General features: G+C 38.0%; 1 protein-coding gene across 1 annotated transcript in view; it reads right to left on the bottom strand.

Annotated features, from left to right (window-relative positions):
• Positions 1–21,895, bottom strand: part of LOC128988373 (tyrosine-protein phosphatase 10D) — a 77,549-nt gene that overhangs the window by 6,044 nt on the left and 49,610 nt on the right. Inside the window, exons 14-30 of the mRNA XM_054409615.1 lie at positions 21,531–21,694; positions 20,655–20,782; positions 20,321–20,486; positions 19,405–19,580; positions 18,365–18,565; positions 17,516–17,710; positions 16,952–17,068; positions 16,169–16,328; positions 15,698–15,804; positions 15,155–15,265; positions 14,248–14,443; positions 13,230–13,398; positions 12,269–12,521; positions 11,405–11,533; positions 11,051–11,179; positions 8,899–9,047; positions 476–711 (exon numbers count right to left, since the gene is read on the bottom strand). Of these exons, the coding sequence (XP_054265590.1) occupies positions 476–711; positions 8,899–9,047; positions 11,051–11,179; positions 11,405–11,533; positions 12,269–12,521; positions 13,230–13,398; positions 14,248–14,443; positions 15,155–15,265; positions 15,698–15,804; positions 16,169–16,328; positions 16,952–17,068; positions 17,516–17,710; positions 18,365–18,565; positions 19,405–19,580; positions 20,321–20,486; positions 20,655–20,782; positions 21,531–21,694 (2,786 nt within the window). The remainder of the gene's footprint in view (positions 1–475; positions 712–8,898; positions 9,048–11,050; positions 11,180–11,404; positions 11,534–12,268; positions 12,522–13,229; positions 13,399–14,247; positions 14,444–15,154; positions 15,266–15,697; positions 15,805–16,168; positions 16,329–16,951; positions 17,069–17,515; positions 17,711–18,364; positions 18,566–19,404; positions 19,581–20,320; positions 20,487–20,654; positions 20,783–21,530; positions 21,695–21,895) is intronic.

Genomic DNA, 21,895 nt, shown 5'->3' with positions numbered 1-21,895 from the left:
AGGAATCCAAAACAACCTCTTAATTCTGACAATCAGAAAACAAATTTTTGTAATATCATTCAATGAATACAAACCCTTTAAGAAGCGAAGTGCTAATGGAGAATAGTCAGACTGGAATTTTGCTGCCGAAATGCTGCCGGCAGCCGTGCTTCTCTCTATCTCTCTCTCTCCCTCTCTAAGCTGCTAATTTGTCTCACTCTCTCTCACTCAGTCTTGGCCACGCGCTCGCAATAGTCTCTAACGGTCGCCGCAGAAACTATCCAAAATTCAAATATTCCCAGACTGATTTTTTACAAAGGCATTGCGCTTCTCATATTTTTTGTATTCATTGGTAATATTTTAGTAAAGAATTTAGAATTAATGAAAAAAATTAAAATGTTTTCATACGTAGTTAAATGTTACACCCTTAATTGACTCAATATCGACATCAAAGGATTCCAGTAACAATCCGCAAGACTTGACAAGTTCAACGTACCTTCAAACCCCTGGTTGTGATGTATCTCGCGAGTGTTGCCGTTGCCTTCGTTCCCCTCCAGTACGGCCAGAAGACACTGGTGAATGCAGATGTACTGCTGTTCCGTCTGTACCATCCACACTCTCTCCTTCCTCATCTGCCACACGATGCCGAAGATGTCCACCACTTCTGTTTTGTTGATCAGCTGGAGCAGACGGTCCAGAGCGATCAGTGTGCCCGACCTCCCAACACCGGCGCTGCGGAATACATGTCAACTTAGTGATTCATCATGTATGGACATTTTAAATTTTTATTACACTGACAAGCACGTAGAACCAGCGAGTTTCAATGATTATGTCACAACCAAACATCCCTTAGGTTTATGTTTAAACATTTTGGTTTAGTCCATGAAAGGGGATCCAAGATATAGGCCTAGACTTAAAGTGTAACCTAGATTAAAATAAACCTTTTCATCTGTTTCCATCTTCAAAGTGTCTACCACCACTCATTGTCTCATGGCTAGAGAGACAATAGGGACTTATACTAGTGAGGTAACTTCTTCTTCTTAATGTGGGGCATTCCAATGACAAGAGACGGATCCTACCCACTATTTGAATACAACAAAAGAACTACAGAGCACAATTCTCCTTGGTGCGCACAGAAAATTAACCAGACTCACCTGAGTCTGGTTTTGTCCTTGGCCGGCCTCACGCGCATGTACATGATTTGTAATTATAAATGTTTTCATGTGTGTTTATGTGTATGTGTGAAGTAATTTTGACGACGGCTTATGCAAGAGAATATGTTTGACATTTGACGACTGAAGAGAAGATTTGAAAATGGTGTTTTAACCCCGAAACTATAGTCATCCAAGACAATAGAGGACTGATTGACGACAGGTTAGTAACCTCATTTTATGTCAATAGATCAATCCTGGAGGCAAATTATGTATAAAAACAGAAAATTAGGCGAAAAGCCAATGACAATATCACGTTGTGACAACACTAATTGTCCGATTTAATTTCATTCCATCTAGCCAGTGACAACGATTGCATGCTGCTACGTTAGAGTAACACATTACTGAGGCTGTGCAGACTAAGCAAAGTCTGTATCTATCAACGAGGGTTAACTGTAAAAACCAACTATTTTATGACAAACCCTGTTGTTATCAGAGGTGTGCGAAGCAGAAAACATTTTCAATTTGATGCAACGATTTGATTGAAATAATTTTCTATTCAAATCAATGTACTGTATTTTGATTCAAAGCAACACAGCATTTTTTCTCCTGGTGCCCAAATGAATGCTCAAAGTTCAATAATCGGCCCCTTCCCTCATGAATAAATTAGAATTAGATATTTTGATTACCATAGAATCAAATTAAATCAAATCAAATCAAATCAAATCGTTTATTAAGCCAGAATTAACAAAATATTTTACAATTTGTATTGGCTAAGTCATCATTACAACTATTTACAGAGATCTTATGCAGTACTAAAAGCTATACAGTTCTATATACATATTTAAGCTACATCACTATTCATCGAGCTGATTTTATTTACAAATTCTTGGACGCTGTAACAGGTAAACTTTATCAACAAAGATTTTAATTGCTTTTTAAATTTTAGCAGGTTTGGTTCAAGTTTGAGGAAGTGGAAGTGAGTTAAAAAGTGTTATGCCATTGTACAGTAAGTGCTTCTTGAAAAATGTTGTTGAATGTTTAGGAATTGGTAATGTGTGTGAATTGCGCAATGTGTATTGGTGTTTTACAGAAAAGTCAAATTTAGAAAATTCTTGTTTCACAAATGTTAAAGATTCAAGAATGTAAATAGATGGGAATGTCAAAATTTTTGAATTAAAAAAATATTTACGGCATGATTTACGCCTTTTTAGAGAGAAAACAGTTCTCACAGCCATTTTTTGGAGTTTAAACAACATTTTAGTCTGCTGGCACTCGCAACCCCAAATAGGAACGGCGTATGCTAAGTGAGGATAAATTAGCCCATAGTATGCCGTCAACAATATCTCCAGATTCTCATTGTTCCTGAGGTTACGCAGAACGAAAATACCAGAACTGAGTTTTTTTGAAATGTAATTGATATGGTCATGAAATCTAAGATTCTCGTCTAAGATCAACCCAAGGAACTTGACATTTGGTGTAGGGTGGACCTCAGTTTCATCCAGAAGGAGACTAAACCCACTGTTTGATCGGTTTGAATGATTTGATAAGCGGAAGTTAATGAGCTGTGTTTTGTCTGTGTTGATTTTCAATAAACTGTCGCCAAACCATTGAATTATAGCGTTTGCATCCAAAAAACTAATTTGTTCCAGATTTAGAAAATTGGAGCTAGAAACTGAGAGAGAGGTGTCGTCGGCGAACAGGGATAACTTTGAGGAGGTTATGCAGGAAGAGAGGTTGTTAATAAAAAGAAGGAAAAGGACTGGTCCCAGGACGGAGCCCTGAGGTACCCCCCTAGCAACAGAATTCTCAGCAGAAGGGTAGGCTCTAACGCACCCAGCCTCATCAACTGCTCTTATTTCTACGTATTGCCTTCTGCCACAAATGAATGACCTGACCCAATCTAAGGCCGCTCCTCTTACGCCCACATTACTCATCCTATCGAGCAATAAGTTATGGTCCACTGTGTCGAACGCCTTGCTCAAGTCAAAAAACAAACCAGCCGAGTAGTTTGCAGCATCTAATTCACAAACCACCTCATTTATCAGTTGAAACATCGCTGATGTAGTAGATTTACCCTTAGTAAATCCATGCTGGTTTTCGGATATAATCTTATTTATTGTCAAAAAGTCCCATAGCCTAATCACCATGATTTTTTCAAATATCTTTGAAAATACAGACACAACTGATATGGGCCTATAACTGTTGCAGAGCTTTGGATCTCCCTTTTTATATATAGGCCTGACCACTGACACCTTCAGCGCATTAGGAAATGATCCACTGGTGAATGACATATTAATTAAATGGCATAGAGGTTTTACCAAATACGATGCAACCTTTTTTAGTAAAAATGGAGATATTTCATCAGCCCCTGAAGACTTTTTGTTTTTTAAGCCTTTGATAACATCTAAAATTTCTTTTTCGGTAGTTGGATGTAGAAAGATTGAATTAAAATATTTCTTATTTATATCTGTATTTTTGGATGAAGCTGCCTTTGAGTCTTTGCCTGTGTCTGAAAAGAAATGGTTAAACTCATTGGAAATGTCTTTAGGGTCTGTGATGTCTTCACCATTGTCAGTTTTAAGAGATATTTCGGTGTAACTTTTTTTGGCTGATGGTCGTTTATTGTTTATCATATTCCATAGAATCTTAGCTTTATTGTCTGATTTTTTTATTCTGCGTAGAGTGTCTTCTGACTTAGTTTTTCTTATTAGGCGTCTATACTGATTTTTTAAATTTTTGTAACAGTGAACCAGGTAGTGAGAAGATTCAAGATTTTTTGTTTTATTGTATAGGGCAAACAGCTGCTCCTTCAATTTTATTATCTCAGGCGACTGAATCTTTTTACTATACGTATTTTTAGGGATGGACGGGTCCCGAAATTTCGAAAACATTTGACTCGGGAATTTTTCGGGACGGGATTTGGTCCGATCGTCGGCGATTTTTCCGCTTCGCGAGTGCCGATAACGCCGTTATTGCGAGCGATAGGTCCGCGAACGCAGGAGACAAAGTCATTTCGACGATTATGCCGTGACCGCGGAGTCCTACCGACGACCGCGCCGTGACCGCGAGTCATACCGACGATCGCGCCGTGACCGTTGAGTCCTACCGACGATCGCGCCGTGACCGCGGAGTCCTACCGACGATCGCGCCGTGACCGCGAGTCATACCGACGATCGCGTCGTGACCGCGAGTCATACCGACGATAACCCCGTGACCACGGAGTCATACCGACGATCGCGCCGTGACCGCAAGTCATACCAACAATCGCGCCGTGACCGCGGAGTCCTACCGACGATCGCGCCGTGACCGCGGAGTCATACTGACGATCATGCCGTGATGGCGGAGTCATGCTGACGATCGAGCCGTGATCGCGAGTCATACCGACGATCATGCCGTGACCGCGAGTCATACCGACGATAACCCCGTGACCGCGGAGTCATACCGACGATCGCGCCGTGACCGCAAGTCATACCGACGATCGCGCCGTGACCGCGAGTCATACCGACGATCGCGCCGTGACCGTGGAATCATACCGACGATAACCCCGTGACCGCGAGTCATGACGACGATCGCGCCGTGACCGCGAGTCATGACGACGATAGCGCCGTGACCGCGAGTCATGACGACGATCGCGCCGTGACCGTGAGTCATGACGACGATCGCGCCGTGACCGCGATGTCATACCGACGATCGCGCCGTGACCGCGAGTCATGACTACGATCGCGCCGTGACCGCGAGTCATACAGACGATCACCCCGTGACCCGCGAGTCACAAGTTTCTATAGGTACCTGTAAATTGTTACCCATTTTTTGGTTTTTATAGATCAGTGCCACAAATGGTAAAAATTGATTTCTTATGTCTTTTTTGGTAACTGCAATACAGTACTTTCTTTTTATGCACAGAAAAAAATCCCGTCCCGTCCCGTCCCGAAAATCGGGAAGGAAATAAAAATCCCGTCCCGTCCCGTCCCGAACTAAAAATTCAATCCCGTCCATCCCTACGTATTTTTATTGATTTTATTGTGCTTTTTTGGGAAGGAAATTTCAAATGAATGTTTAACCTTGGACAGAAATTCGTCAAACTTAGTTTGCAAGTCTGCTGCATTAAAAACTTCATCCCAATTTTCTTTAGAAATTAGGTATGTAAACAAGTCAATATTAGAGCTGGAAAACAATCTTTCATACTTAAAACAGGCTTTCGGAGCTAAGGGAGTATTGATATGCAGAGTCGCTGTTTGAGCGCTGTGATCTGATAAGCCTGCGAATATTACAGACCCGTCGACGTTGCTTATGTTTGTAAAAACGTGGTCTATGAGACTACGAGACCCATTGACTTCTCTAGTATAGGTTTTTATGATATTATGCAGATCAAATGATGCCATGTATGACGTAAGCTGATGAGCGAGAAGTGTATCACAAGCAAGATTGATGTTTAAATCACCCATAACTAAGATTGCAGAGTGGCGATTATAATACTTGTTGATACATTCAGTTATTCTACTAAAGAAGTCTGTGTGCGTGTTTGAAGGAGGTCTGTATGTTGCCAATAACAAAATTTTCTCATTATTGTCTACGGTTATTGACACAGCGGCAAGTTCACAAGTGCCCTCTTTGGAAAACTCACTACAATCAAGGGGCTTGCAATTGAGACCTGGTTTGGCCCATATGCCCGCACCACCACATTTCATTTCCGATCTACAGAACGATGTTATGCATGTGAATTCGTTTATTGTAGAGTTTTCAGCTTCTTCTGCTTTTAAGAAGTGCTCGGTTAAACAAATAAAATCTGGACTCTCATCTTCTACAAATATCTCCAACTCATTTATTTTACTCAATAATCCTCTTATATTTTGATGTATGAACTTAAGACTTGTGTGCGAGGACCCCACCCTCCTCTGAGATAGGTTGCCCATGGGACTTCGGGTGGTTTTCGTGCTTCCCCTAAAAAATGTTTATTGACAAAAACACGTTTGGTAGATGATCTATGGGCTTGGAAAGAACTGAATCTATTATTAGTAGGAATTGTGTCGGAAGGGATTTTCTGTGACTTTAAGGTAGTGGTAGCAGGAGGGGGGCAGGTGATTGGGGGACGTACTCCAGGTGGAATTGTTAAGGAAGCAACTAATAGTTCGGCTAGGGCTACTTTTCCTCTCATGTTGAGGTGTAACCCATGTTTGGTGAACTGGTGGCGGGATAGAGACTGCAGTGATACAAAGGAGACATGTTGGTGACGATTTGACAGGGATAAGAGGTCATTATTTACTCTGTCCACAACAGGGTTCATGGAAGGAGAGTCATGTCTAGGTGGTAGGCCAACAAGAATAATCTCAGGATTTGACACAATTTTTAAGAAAGAATCTAGCTCCGGCAAAAAACTGTTACAGCGTCCAGTCATATCAAAATTGTTGGTACCGGCTATAATAACAATTACATTTCCACTACCTAGACGTCTGTCTTTATCGATACCAGCTAGTACCTGTTCCATATTACCATTAGCTTTAACAGTACCAGACACATTAAACCTACTTTTTAACTTCCCCTCTAAGATCCAAGAGAGACCCCTACCGTGACTATCACTATATATTTTCAGGTGTGGTAAGGTCTCGTGAGAAGGATTATTAGGCTCAGGTCTAGGGCTCGGGAGAGAGGTATTAGGCTCTACTACAAATGTATTTATTATTTTTTGTTTTTTTGACTTACTCTCCTTTTGTTGTTTTTTCTTAGATTTTGAGATAGGTTTGTGGAGGGGGTGGAGAGGTTTTAGTACATTTACATTATTATTTTCCCTATCAAGAACTTTAAACCGATTAGTACAGTTGACAACGGTTTGCTTGTGAGAAGACATTTTAACATTGAATTTACTTTGTTTCCTGTTCTTTCTTTTTACCTTTTTCCATTTTTCAGGGACATTCATTGATGTCTCAATACAATTGACACTGTCTGAGATAGTCTCATTAACACCGTTAACACTATTTCCAATGGTTGGTTCTACAAGAGGGAGTACTTTAGATACACTTGCTTGGGACTCAGATGACGAGGGATTGTCATTAGCTAAAATATTACAAGATACCTCGTTGAAGCCTTTATACCAGTCAACAAATGAAAACTCTTTCCCCAAAGTCAGGTTTGTGCAAAAACCCTCGTAAATGAACTTGGTATTCACCAGAACACTTAGACCACATTCGTATTGATTTTTTTGCTGAGTACAACTCAACTCATGGAAACAGCTATCTTTAAATCCAAGTTTAGAAACTACATGTTTTGCAGCAAGTGAATTTGTAACTTGGAGAGAGTCTAGATGGTATGCTAACTGGCGGGATATATCGACAAACAATAGACTCCAGTGCGTACCAGTGTCATCCTGAAGAGTAGCTAAGTTATTACTAATACATAAAAAAGCATAGTTTACTTGATGGAACTTTAAGTCAGCTAGAAGATTTTTTACATCATTAGTAGTTCCATGTTTTACTACTTGTGTCACAGAGGGGCCCATAAACAATACTCTGGAAGATGCATCATTCTCACTAAAGGACTGAAAATAGTCATCAAGAATAGCATCCTCAACCCATCTACTTTTAAGCCAGGAATTTTCCTCTGCTTTTTTAACTGAGGATTTTAGTTTTGTGGCAAGATCAGTCAATTCTAAATTTTGTAGTCTGCTAGTTTCCAAGTCTACGTTAAGCTTAGCAATAGTTTTATCATTTAGTTCAATAACAGACTTCAAGTGCAAATATTCATCAGTAATGTTATTTAGCTTAGACTTAACACTAATTAGACTAGAGGACATGATACATTTTTCTTTTAAAGCATTGTCTTTTTCTTCGCGGATGACATCCAGTTCATTAAAGGAAGCATTTAGATCGCATTGTCGTTGTTGTTTTTCACGATCAAGCCGGGATTCAAGAGTTAATATATCACATTGGAGGTCTTTGATCACTGCTCTAGCGTTATTATCTGAAGTTAGCACATCATCCAAACGCTGTAGCAATTTACATATACCTAATTGGATATCAGTCAAAATAATATCTTGGTGATTTGCTTCTAACTTTTTTAAGTCCAGGCAGAGATTAGAGACCAGCATCTCTGTTTCCAAGTCAATGTTACCTGAACTGGCGAATGTTTCTTCAATTATATTTGCAGTAGTGCTCGACATACCACGTGTCACCACCATTTTACAGCGCATATACTGCTTAAAATGGTGTATAAGGGTCACTGTGTATATTCGTTAGGTGACGAAGAGTCCAACCCCTTCATAAAAGTAAATGCATGCCTGCAGCACAGTCAGGTGATGAAGTTGCAGCGCAGAAGTTGAAGGCGCAACATAAATCCTTCACAGCGGCTAGGTAGGCAGCGCCAGTCGGTCGTCAAACAGCGGTTAGTGACAAGCGGACATTAAACTGCGGCGGACGCCCGACAGTTGGCAGCGGCGCACGACGTCTGCGCAGAACGTCAATATGTAGCGAAGATGGAGACGTCTTTCTTCAACTGGTTGAGCTGATGTTAGTTACTGAGTGTGACAATCAGTTACTTACAGACGTCTGGCATCGTTTGTAGACGACACTGGTCCTCCAAATATCAATAAAGCGTTGAGACACACTAATAAATATAGTCACTGCCAAATAACAGAGATGAAACACAAAATAAATGCAGAGTCAAAATCCGTGCCAATCTACTGCAGACCAGGTCTGCCAATCAGAACTAAATAGGAATTGCAATTCAATTTCAATACATCGCACACCCCTACCTGTTTTACTGAGGATATTACCTGCAGTGAACCACAATGGGCCGCTGGTCGTGTGGTACTTTTTCTCTGAAGGCTCGGACGAACCGTACCAGAGTCTGAGGAGGGTTGGGAACACCAAAGTCTGGCCACGTCGTGAAATGGAAGTGTCTGATCACACGAGACTGGTCTCCCTGCAGAAAAACATTGGGTAACAAACAATACTGCAAGTTGTAGGTAAAATCAGGTACGCCAGTAAACATAGGCAAATTGTTATGAAACTGAAACACCATCAAGTGCTCTTTGCAATGCAATGCTTTTTTCATTATTTTGAACCATTTGAGTCTGGAGATTTTTCCTTAATTAAATTAAGACTTGATAATAAAGACTGTCAATAAAGAAAACAATTACTTGGCAGACTGAAAATTAAGTGTAAAGACAAAATCCTAAGGATAACGATATGGCACTAAACTTCAATCAGATGACGACAGAATAAAGAACAGACGCTTTGTCACGAGGCGAAAAACCTACGGAGGTTTCAATGGCCGAAGATGGAAGGTAAGGTTAATTGTACTTATTTTGATTGTATACTCCCCATTCTATGAAAACACACTCACACACACAGCAAGTAATGAGTAAAAAGTAAGTAAATGCCTTATTTGAGGTGAAAATCACACAAATTCACTCATCATGTAAATTTTCATCCTATTTATTTTACGTGGGTATCTCCTGTTAAGCTCTACTAAAAAAGGTGAACTAAAAGATTGCACACCCGATGGGATTTGAACTCTTGCTTTACAGTGCTGCCTCCTGGCAAAAGAGAAATGCCTAGATTACTAAATGTTGATCAGACATTGTGGTCCACCCTACTAAAAAATATCCGTACACCAAAAGCCCAAGTGCATTACTTCTACACTACATCAAATTATGATGCTATACATCAAAAATCAATGTTAGGTGGTAGAAATTCCAGGGTTTGAACCCTGGTCGTTCCCTTACACCCTTTGTATGTTCCCCTAACATTCCCTTCTTAAAAATTCCCTTAAAAACAACGATAAAAATGCTAATGATGTAGAAGCGCAAAATAGAAATTATCTAAGTATTGATTTCACGTTTTCAGCCATTTTTATAAGCTCACATAAATAGTTGTAAGTGAAGAATTTGTTATGCAACTAAAGATGGCAAATATCGGTCATTACGTTCACAGGTTAAAAAGGTATTTTTTCACCATCAGCAAGTTTGGTTGGTTAGGTTAGGTTATGATAGTTTTAATTTATAATAAAAATATTTAAAAATATCGATTATTATTTTCAATTCGATAGTTTCAATCAATATTAGCATAGCCCAGTTAAGAAACTGTACCCCAAGTCCAAAAGTAAATACATCATGGAAAGCAATTCACAACACTTTGCTAGAGTTTTCATTCAACAAACCTACAAGAATTAAAATTCATTTCCATTCTAGCTCCTGAGCTGTTGTATTCAATATAATAAATAGGTTACATACCTTATAAATCCGACAAAACAGCTCATTTTAATTGAAGGAGCATAGACTAGATACAAGGAGCATAGACCAGATCCTTGTAATACAAAACAAAAATCATCGTTTGCTCAACATTTGGTCGATAAAAACCATGATATGAACGATATTAGTAAAGGCCTTGAAATCCTACATGTTTGCCAAAAGGGAAGCAGACTTAACACTCTCGAAGAATTCAAAATTTATAAGGCACAGGTTAATGAGAACAACAATTTTGAGAGCGTAATTCTGAACGAAAAACTTAAATTCAAATCCCATCACATTTTCAATAGCATATTAAAACAAAGCCAGAGTTCGACGCCCATTGGTCAGCAGTCCACATCAGCTGATAAGACAACACCAACACAACTAGTCCAGTCTGCATCCTGACCTTGACAACGGTGTGCGTGCGTCCTGCCCGTGTATTTAATAGGCCTATTTAAAGTATTATTTGTTTTTCGTAATGTTTTCGTCCCGTCCGTGTGTATGTGTTTGTGTATGTACTTTTAGTAGAAAACAATGACAAGGATTTTACCATCCAGCTGCGATGTTTTGAAAATGGCCGATACAAGCCGAAACATGTAAACGACCTTCAATTAAAATGAGCTGTTTGTCGGATTTATAAGGTATATAACCTATTTATTATATTAAACCTACAAGAGTTAGGATGTCTACTCACCCTGCACATAACCATTTCCGTGATGCTCCAGTCGGGGTAGTGGCTGTCGTTGAGTATTGTTACAGAAATGTCCCCGTAGAACGTCCGCATCGTGTCATACGGCCAATAGTGGTCACACTTCTCTCGGCCCTGCAGTAAAAAAGGTATTCAGTAATAATCCTGCTCAAAATAGCTCATAATTTTTTCTTATTACAACATAGAAGAAGACATGATATTAGGTAATTAAAACTTTTCTAAAGTTCAAATATTGAAATAATTTTCATAGCATGAGAAAGTTTTTATTTTTTTATTTTACTATTGAAAAAATATTATCAATTATTCTAGTTCTTTGTATCATTGCCACCTTCCACATACCTTCTCGATGCAGCGAGTCAGCATTATAATGGCTCGTGAGTTGCTCTCCCAGCACATGCGCCAGAAGTCGTCTCGCGTCGAGTGCAACGGTCCCTGAGTTACTATAAACTCCCTGGGGGAGTTGAAGCCCTGCAATATCACATTAAAACTGATTACAAACTAAATTATCAAAGATTAAATCTGGTTTTCTACTTAAAAATAGACCTTTGGCTTCAAAAATGTTGGTTGTTCAACTGAAATGGAGTGTGCTGCTAGTCTAGTGGTTAGCGTCCCACTAAAATATGGAGGGGTTTGATTCCCTGCATATCCACAAAAAGGTTTGAAACAATTTCATACAATAAATATGCAGCTTGCATAGACACTGAAAAATACGGATAGAATTTGAAAACAATAAAATTGAAAAGGAAGCCTGCTAAAGAGCGTCTTGTTAAATACAAGTGTTATATAACTGACTATATAAGTCACAAACCTCTGAAACACAAATTTCTATTCAACAAAAGACTGGTGTATGGATAGAAGTTTATATAATTGGTCAGTGGGTTGATTCCTAGTTAATTGCCAGTACACTTGTAAGTATTTGTTGACATACAATAAAACTTCATTTGGGTTTTCATTCAATTCAATAGAAAGCAGAATTGTTATTAAAACAACACATTATGTGGTGATTTTCCTGTGTATCAAGAATGAATACGGTGTTAAATTAAAAATCATATTTGTTTCATTTAGGCCTACTTAGTTATCTCACCAAAAGGAAAAGATGACAGTTGAAGTACCAATTGAATGTGGAAAGTCATAAGCTGTTTTATTTTACTAATGAACAACCTACCTACTGCATTTCCAAATGTTTCCACACAAAGCACTTACCGGAACGTAGTTTGCATTAATGTAGTCGGATCCCTCCTCATCGTCAACTGGTTGCAGTTTGAATCTCGAGTGGTCGTAGGGCAGAATGTTGGTGAACCGGTTCTTTGGTCGGTTACAAGGTAAGTCCGCAGCAGTACAGGGTTGATCTCTTCCGACATGCTTCAACTCCTCAAACTCTTCTGAGAACCGGAAGTCCGAATCCGCAGACATCATTCGATAATGGTCGGCAAAATTTTCCAGCTTCACCGGCCTACTGTCGAACAGAGTACGTTAAGATATTGACTATAGAATAGAATAGAAATCTTTATTTGCCATTGACATTATACATGTATTAGCAACAGTCAAGAATATAACTAGTCAAAGGTGGAGTGAATTTGTTGATTAAAAAATAATATTTGATTCATTAACAAAATAAGCTTTTCGGGTTAGTTTTTGAAGGGAAGAGCAGTTTGTTGCTTCAGGATAAATAATTAATTATAAAAGTATGGATATACATCTACACAAGAAAAGAGTATCAGATAGTTCTGTTGTATTTAGTTTTAGTTTCATTCCATTGTGTTTTTGTATATTGTTTTTTTAGGTTATATGTAATGTAATAAATATACAATATGTAATCAATGAGTGAAAAAAAACCTTTTGGTAGTTTAGGTTAGACAGAGTAGTTAGGTGAATGTAGATTAATAGTTAGTCACTTGAAAATGGGAGATGTTTCCTTATCTCTCAACAAACATAGTGGTCAAAATGCTTAGCATAGAAAAAGTCTATTAACTAAAATATACCTAGTTTGTCCCAAAACAAGGATGTAGGGTACAATTTTAATAGTACGGGTGAGATTGTGAAATCTACCATTTAGGTATTTAAAATTACGGCTTTATGCAAGTAAACATTTGGGTAAGGTGGTTAACATTTTTTTTTTTCATAGGGGTAAATTAATTTAACATGTAAGCATGGTATGTTTTACCTTGTCTCCATAATACTGTCAGGAAGAGACATGTTGTCGCTCGCTCTGTTCTCGGTGGCTCGGCGCGCTATGTTCTTGCGCCGTCTCAGCAGCACGACAGTCATAAACAGCACAAACAGCAACAACGACGGGATACTCAGTCCGACCAACAACGCCGTGTTGTCCGTGTCTGAACATGAGTCAGGGTTAGACAAGAAATCTTTCTCCTTACTATCCAATGAACGTTGAAAATTATCAAACCTAATTTAGATGGGCGAAAGTTACCTAGATTACACTGTCAACTGTATTTTTTACTATCAGTGAGGGGAACCCTCAATACAGATGTTGACGGTTGTAAGGTTCTGTTCTAATAGAAACTATTTACAAAATAAAAACATAAGTTCTGTCTTACATCACTTTAAAACTTACAAAATGTTACAATGATGGTAATATGACTTGACAATCTATGTTGCCATCTTCAGACTGACTTACAGCTTTTGAACCGTAGTTTTCACATCATTGGTGGTTATACTATTTGTTTAGAGGCTAAAGGACTATATTATACTAAATATTATTCAAGTTTAAGTAAAAATCTAATTTTTCTGTTATTTTAAGTTTTTTTGTTTTTGGGAAAATCACAAGTAAAATGTTCCATGAGACGATTGGAAATTCAAGAAGATGCTGAGGACAGAGACAGATGGAGGCTCTGTGCTGCTTAGGCCGAGTACAGACTGGGGTACAAATGGCCATGGCAGTAAGTAATGAAAAAATCACTATTAAATATCAAAGTTTCAAAAAGATTTTAAAAACGCCTGGAGAAACTGTGGACCAAGTCTGTAGCTCTGTAATAGACACACACAAACTAAAACACCAACGCACAGACACACATCACTTTAGAAAATACTCTTATGGGTACAGGAGGACCCAAAACAGATATTTCCACCCAAAACTCAAACTCTAAAATTTGAAAAAAAAAACAATACTTTCTCCATATACTACATATAAGGGGAGAATGTAAAAAGTCATACAACTAGCCTACCTGTAGTTATCGGGAAGGAGTAGTAGGTATCCGTGAACTTGTCCGGTGTAGTGAAGGCTCTGATCTTGACTCTGTATGTAGTCCCAGGTTTGAGTGGGCCGTTGCAGTAGCCGGCTGGGATGCCTTCGCAATTCTCTTCTCCGATCGTCAAGTCCTCCACTGAAGAGTTCTTGAACGGGTTGTATGGTTCCATGACCTGAGAGAAATATATTTTCAATTGCAATTCTATTTGAAGTCTACAATCTGAGCTGCAGACGTTGTAGACAAACTAATCAGATTTTCATTAAATAAAATATTAGTTTTTTTCATAGCAGGATTTTTAATAGGTAATTTAAAAGTCAGTTACTCTATTTCTAAAAATATATATACTGACACACGATTAGGGAAGGTATAATTCATGTTTTTTGTTTTTGTTGTTTATTATGACGAATTATTTATATTACTTTTACAAGTAATTTTCAATTAATTTGGTTACAAATATAGTTTAGGATATGTTTTAAAAATTATTTTCATATATAAATACATAATTAATGATTTGATTTGTGTTTTCACTTTCTTCATCACACCAACTCATATACGATTACAACAAATAATTTCCCAATAAAATTCCACATCTTGGGAGGAAATAAAAAGAAAGCTCCCACAAACTTAAATTTCATTCACCAAATAGCAAGAAATTTAATAATACATCAACACAATGAAGCCTTAACAGACATTAAACATACCTTTAAAATATTGTCTTCGTCTGATCTATACAAACGTTTCCATTATTATGTAGACTTTTCTTTAACTTGGCCTATTGCTTTTTGAGTTGAATGGCTCGATGCATTATTGGATAAACATGTATAACATATCTATCAGTATGTCTAATCTATTGGTCATGGTCAGTTATCAGCTGGACCATTACCTGGTAAGGAGGCCAAACACTGTACGCCTGAACATCTCTCCAGCTGGGCATCTCTAGGCCTGAGGCGTTCTTGGTGTCATCCTCAGCAACAACAACAGTGTACGCGATCACCTGCAAACAATAGAACACATTAGGGTCAGGTCAGAATATAAAACTAGTGCTTGCTTTGCATAGTTGTTTTACTGCTTTTTATAGACACCAGATGACTATGTCTTTGTTGATGATAATTGATAACCATTACCTACATTTAAAGAATGAAAATAAACTACATTTTAAGTGGCTGAGAAAACTAATAAAATTAAAATATTGCATCTTACAAGTCCAGTAGCTTATAGATACACATAAAAGGTTGAATAACACAACACTAACATTTTGACCTAGTTAGGGTCTTGGGATAAACTTGTCTTACAAAAATAACTATATTTCCATACTTTCTATGTTGTATTTAAAACAAACACCAATATTGGTATACAACAAATAAAAAGTCATCCTGAGATCCGTGTGAGGTTTTAAAACTGACAAATTGCAAAAACTAATACTTACACCACCGTTAACATCGGAAAAGTAGTTTTTGCGGAAACGTATCTGAATGGTCGTGGAGGAACGGCAAACTTCAGTCGGTACAACTTGACTGCTCGGTTTAGGAGGAGCTAAAAAAGGTGCTTTAATTAGATGTTGCCAGTGGAATTAAAATGTATGGACATATTTGAATCTATTACTTAAAATGTGTTTAATAACATTTTAAACCTTGTATATGCTACTATACAGCTTCCTTTGATAAGATCCTTTGATAGCAAAACTTTAAAAAAAATACATACTTTGACAACACATATCAATTGTCATCTCTTAGAAAGTTATTGCTATTGATGTTCTACCGCTATGACATTTCATAAAAATGTTAAGAATACAATCAAAACACCATACATAACAATCATCACTTTTAAAAATCTTAACTGATTTTTATATAAAAAAATAGGTTTGTAAAATTTGAAAAAAAAAAACATAAGCTCATACCCAGTATTGGCATCTTCTCTTTCCAGATAGCTTCAGGGCCGTATCCGACTCTGGTCTCTGCTTGGATGCGGAAAATATAAGTTTTTCCGGGAATCAATCCCTTGATAGATCCTCTGAACTCCCATGGTTTGAAGTCTTTGTGTTGTGTATGTGTTGAACCCTGAAACGGTCACATTTTAATATGTTGTTGTATATTCATTTTAACAAAATTTGAGCCTAACTAATTAAGTTCCAAAAAGATTGCATAAAATCACCAGATTGATAGTGTTATCGTAGATAGCCAACTCAAGGGATATAAAAATAAAAATAATATTTAAGGTTGGTTACAAAAAAAAAAAATATGTTTATCATCTAAAAAATTTTGGATTTAAAAATAGTTGATTTTATTTACTAATTGCCCTCCTGGATAGAAAATCCATACAGAATAAGTAAGTAAGTTGGGTAACCTTTAACTTTGTCAATAGTTATAGTTTTCTTTGAAACTAGCTTTGAAACAATAGTCATTGGGGGAAAACTGAGGTTGTTGATGACGTTAGTGAAATTTATAATAGACATTTTTACTAGATTACTTAAATCTATTACCACTATGGCTCAGTGAAATGTGTTTTTACAAACATTTTGAGGACTATTAGAGGATAAAATATCTCAAGTATGTGCTAGTGATTGAGTAAAAAGTAAGTGAGAACAAAATACAACTTATAAGGTTCGTTTTTGGATGAATCCTGTACAAATATAAGCCTCATTTTCTTACAAAGTATCTGAGTTAATGGTAATATTACTAACCTCCAATCCATAAGTAATGGTGAACTTGCGAATCACACCGTTCTGTTCCGTGTTAGGTAGTGACCATTCAAACAGGATATCACCCGGCTGGATGTCAATTGGCTGGAATTTCTCCACCTGAAATAAAATTGAAATGCATCTATGAAATTTAAATAGTACCCTTTTTGTCCTAGTTCATTATTTCCTAAAAAATAATAATAATAATAAACAGCACAATACACACACAATGTTTAAGTATTGCCAATATCATAGTCATGTGCAAACCTAAAGTAATACTGTTCTAAAAACAATTTCTGAGCTAGTGTTTATTGTTATTGTATGTCATGGTTATACTTCATGTTGTGTTGTTTATTCAGAATCATGTTTACAAATCATGGTTAAACACTGTTGGAATGTGGGAAGCTGATCTCGCCAGGCCATGTGGTGTTGACCAAGCAGCCACTGGAATGTGAGTAATGTAAAGTGAGGGGGGATTCAACATTGCTTTAACCGAGAGACCAAAAATGTAGTACCTGCTCCTATATATTGAATACGTGTCAGAAGCTGGCATCTCCGAGACTTTACCTTGCCAGGGAAGGACTCCTCGGTGGTGAATATCGCAGACACGGGCAGAGAGCTGCGCAGTATGGATGACTCAGTGCCAGATCTGACCACCACGGTGAACGTATAGTTCCGATGAGGCTTCAAGTCAGAGATGGTGATCACGTTCTGTACAGTCAGGTTCTGCAGGAGTCGACCTTCTGTGTTCAGGTACTGGACCTGCTCAAACACGCACAAGTTGTTGGAAAAGAGTTAAATATTGGAAATTTACTATGGATAAATTGATCACAAGTTTATTTAGGGCTCAGAAAAGTTAATAAGCCAACTTAATCAATTGCACCAGATTCACAAAAACTCCAGATTACAAAAAAATGTACATATAGGCAATTGGGGTAGTTAGATGTTATTTTGTTTGTTTGAAACCTAAGAAATACCAGGGTGTCCACAAATTTTAATCTGAAATTCCCGTATAGTTCACAGATTTTCCTGCCAATACTGAAGAATTCCCGGCAGATATTTTTTGCTGATAAGCTTTTGTAAGTGAAAAATAATAAGCTTCAGGGGGTTTTTTAAGCGAGGGGGCTTAAAAATATCTTAAATAATTTAAGCCAAAGTTAATGAATTATACAATATTTGTATTACAAAATAATTGCACACTACTGTGTTTTGTTGATGGTGTCACTTAATCTTTATTTCAACAACCCAAAATTTTATGACATGAATTAAATTTTTCCACATTTTTGACAAAATTCCTGTATGATTCACACTGTCAAAAGCTTTCTGTACGATCCACACAATTCCTATTGCATGGACTCCCTGAATACTGAGTTTTGAAACTATGTGAACCCCTCTATGTGAGTTTGCGTGACTAACCTCAAAGGCGTTGTACTCTCCTCGTGGAGTGTCCCAGGTGAGAGTGATGGTTGTGTCTGTTGTCTCGGTGGCGTTGATAGCTAAGATAGGCTCCGGGTACAGTCTGTCCTGCCGCTGCAACGGCTGACTGGCAACATCGTTTGACACTGTCCACATCGTGATGTTGTACAGCCTTCCAGGCACCAGGTTGTTGAATATCACCTGAGAAAACAATTACATGTCGAGTTACGTCGAGGATACGAGAATGGACGTTGGGATCAGAACAAGGTTGCTGTGGTGGCAACTTGGGAAGATTGGACAGATATTGCTATCAACAATCAACCAGCTTACAATATCTTAACTTCAACCACTGACTTACCTGTGTAAGAAATTGATAGTGATGTAAGTTTTATTAATGAGAAACTAAGTTTTCAGAATGAATATATATGGAAATGTTGACATTTTAACAACAAAGTAATGCCTGCAATACTCTTTTATTCAAGCCATAAACTACCTTGACAGTCTTCTTCTGTAGTCAGGAAATAAATAAATTTTCCCACATTCACTCCCTCACATCGACATTGTGTACATCAGGTAAGGAAAAATAATTCTCTAATAAAACTAATTAGCACATCAGTTTTTGCAGATTTAGGAAGCAGGCAAAGGAGAAATATTCCACACAATTGTGTCAATATAGGCATCAAAGCACATATTCTTATCAAACACTTATACCAAATTTTTACTTGAAAAATTGCTTAGAGCTCAACATCGTTCAAAAGGATTTTTTTACTAGCAAACGTGATCAAACCATTTCAAATAGAATAACTAAAAGCAAATTAGATATGTCAAGAAATATCTCCTTCGTGAAAGGATCTATGTTAAGTGTAAGTCAAATACTGCAACAGAATAAATAGCAGTTTGATCAACAAAACGTCTGAGTTGATAACACAGAACACACTCCAGTGTGGGGGAAGTCCAGTTTTCTTCACAGGACTTGTATTATATCCCAAACGTTCATGACATATATCAACTAGGTACTGTGTTAGCCCCAGATGGCTTACCTTGGGTTCTGAGTCGTTGGCTGGCTTCTCCTTGACAGGGATGCTGGGGTCGGACAGAGAGAAGCGGTAGAGGTCGAAGTGAGAGGATGACTGAGGCGTGGGAGTGTATCGTAGAGTCACGGAGTCTGTGGCTTGTTGGTTGTTCACCACCAGAACCTCCGACAGGATCAGCGGCACTGGACAATCACCACAATTAGTATAAATTGTCTAACAGCACTGAAGCTGATACTAACTAGGCTGACTGATATAACAAAGGTACACAAGACATTTCACTCCATTGTAAACTCAAAATGTATAATACTCAGCTTAAACACTAACCCAAGTGTTTGTTGCTATCTTTTCCAAATTGGTCAAGTGATCAAAATGTTCAGTCTGATGTGATTAACATTTAGGGAGTTGAAAATATCAGCCTACTTTACGTATTCTTGCATACAGTAAAAGCTCTAAAATTCTCAGCCTTAATGACCACCATCCATAGTTTGCATGAAAATTAGAATAAATTACATGGAGGACAACGAAAGGCTTACTGTTAAGTAGATCTATGCTACAAATGTAACATTATCTAATTACATCTTTATCTTTTAACTAATTAAAAAAATCCTACAACCTCATTGTTTTCCTTGATTGCAGCAAGATCTTAAAACATCTTCTGCGGTCTTGTAGACATCGCCATCATCTCCCGCAGTTACGTAAAATCATTAGTATCCTAACCCAATGGCAGGGACACATAAAAGCATGAACTTTTCAATCGCAAACCGACGCAGACATGTTCTGCGATTGCAATAGCACTACAAATTGACTTGGCCTATTTTCCATACAAACTCCAAATTTTGGTAAAAATCCCATCTCAAAAACTTTTGACTATTTGAATGTGATAAGGTCTCAATTGATTAGGATGGTTGGGGTTGCAACTTACATGTGCGGACAGAGAGAGACGTGATATCACTATGCAGGTCGTACGACACAGTGTGAATCTCAAAGTTGTACATGACTCCTGGCATCAGCTCCTCCACCACAGCCCTGACTCTCTCATCATCCTTGTACTGTAGACCAGACATGTTTTTGTGTCTAGGCGGAAGTACCTGAACATGTCACAAAGAGTGTCAGCTTAACCAAAAAATTGACAAAAAATCACTAAGAAATTATAATATATATAGATCTAAAAATCCATGAAACACAGATAGATAGTTTCAACAATTTTAACTGTCAGAATAAAAGATTATACATCTGCTGATTCCAGCTGTACTCACTTCGCCAGCGTCAGTGACCTCGGACCAGCTGATTTCGTAGCGCTCGATGCGGCCCTCAGGTCGAGGGAACTCCATGGTCAGGTTAGACGAGCCCACGAGAGGTGCAATGTCCGACACGGGTTTGGGATCTGCAAACAAAGATACCGATTACAGAAAGGTCCTTTAGCAAGTAAGCGTTGAATGATGGTGTTATTTGAACTGGCCAGTAAAGACCAATTCAATAAACAAGCATATGTTATTTACATGTGCCATATACATTTTAAATTTGTTAACAAAATATACCTAAACAGCTTTAAAATTATTACTTGATAAAAGTTTATCGGCATGCCACAATTTGTGTAGTTCTCTAGCCCACTTTCACATAAAACTAAAATCCGTGTATACAAAACTATAATAAGACCAGTCTTACTATATGGCTCATAGAATTGGGTGCTAAGCAAGAGAACAGAAGACGACTTATAGTTTGTTTGAAAACAAGATTCTAAGAAAATCTTTGGACCAACCTTTGAAAATGAAGAATGGAGAGTAAAGCACAACAGGGAGTTGACAGAGTTGTACAGGGACTCAGATATTGTGGCTGAGGTGAGAAGTAGACGATTGAGGTAGGCAGGCCATGTGTTTAGAAAGGAAGAGGGCTCCTTAGTGAAAAACGCCCTAAACAACAACCCTGAGGGTAGATGACCTCCTGGAAGGCCGGTGGAGGGATCAAGTAAGAAGAGACCTGAGAAGAATGGGAAGAAGAGAGAGGGAAGTAATGAATCGTGGAATCTGGAGGCATTGTGTTGGCGAGGCAAAGTACCTCCTTGGGTACCAACAGCAACGGCAGTAAGAAAGTAAGTAAAATATGGTGAACACAACTGTATGGTGTATACTCACGGACAGTATGGTTGGCCTGTAGGGGATGTTTACTCTCCACCCCGTAACTGACGGTGTTCACTTGTATGGTGTATCTCTCTCCTGCCGTCATGTCGTACAGGTCCACCTCATTGTCCGTCGCATTCACCAATTCTTTCTTCCACTCCAGTCCTGTGGTCGTGTGTCTGCAAATCGTTACATGTGAAATGAATAAATACCCCCGCCGCAGCAAACCTGCCGCCTAAGCGAATTTCCATTTGTCTGAATTGATTTTCAGTTAAATATATTTTAATAACATTAGGTTTAATGAGTACCTAGGTTTGCTGCTACAAGGAAACTAATAAAGTGTGTTTTTGAGTAAAATATTGATAGCTTAGTACAAAAAT

The sequence above is a fragment of the Macrosteles quadrilineatus genome, unplaced genomic scaffold (assembly GCF_028750875.1).
Source record: "Macrosteles quadrilineatus isolate MER2022 unplaced genomic scaffold, UCM_ALF_1.0 Scaffold_3__2_contigs__length_128488019, whole genome shotgun sequence".
NCBI classification, from domain to species: Eukaryota; Metazoa; Arthropoda; class Insecta; order Hemiptera; family Cicadellidae; genus Macrosteles; species Macrosteles quadrilineatus.
Note: the sequence above shows the minus strand (reverse complement) of the source record. Positions and strands in the feature narration are given on the sequence as shown.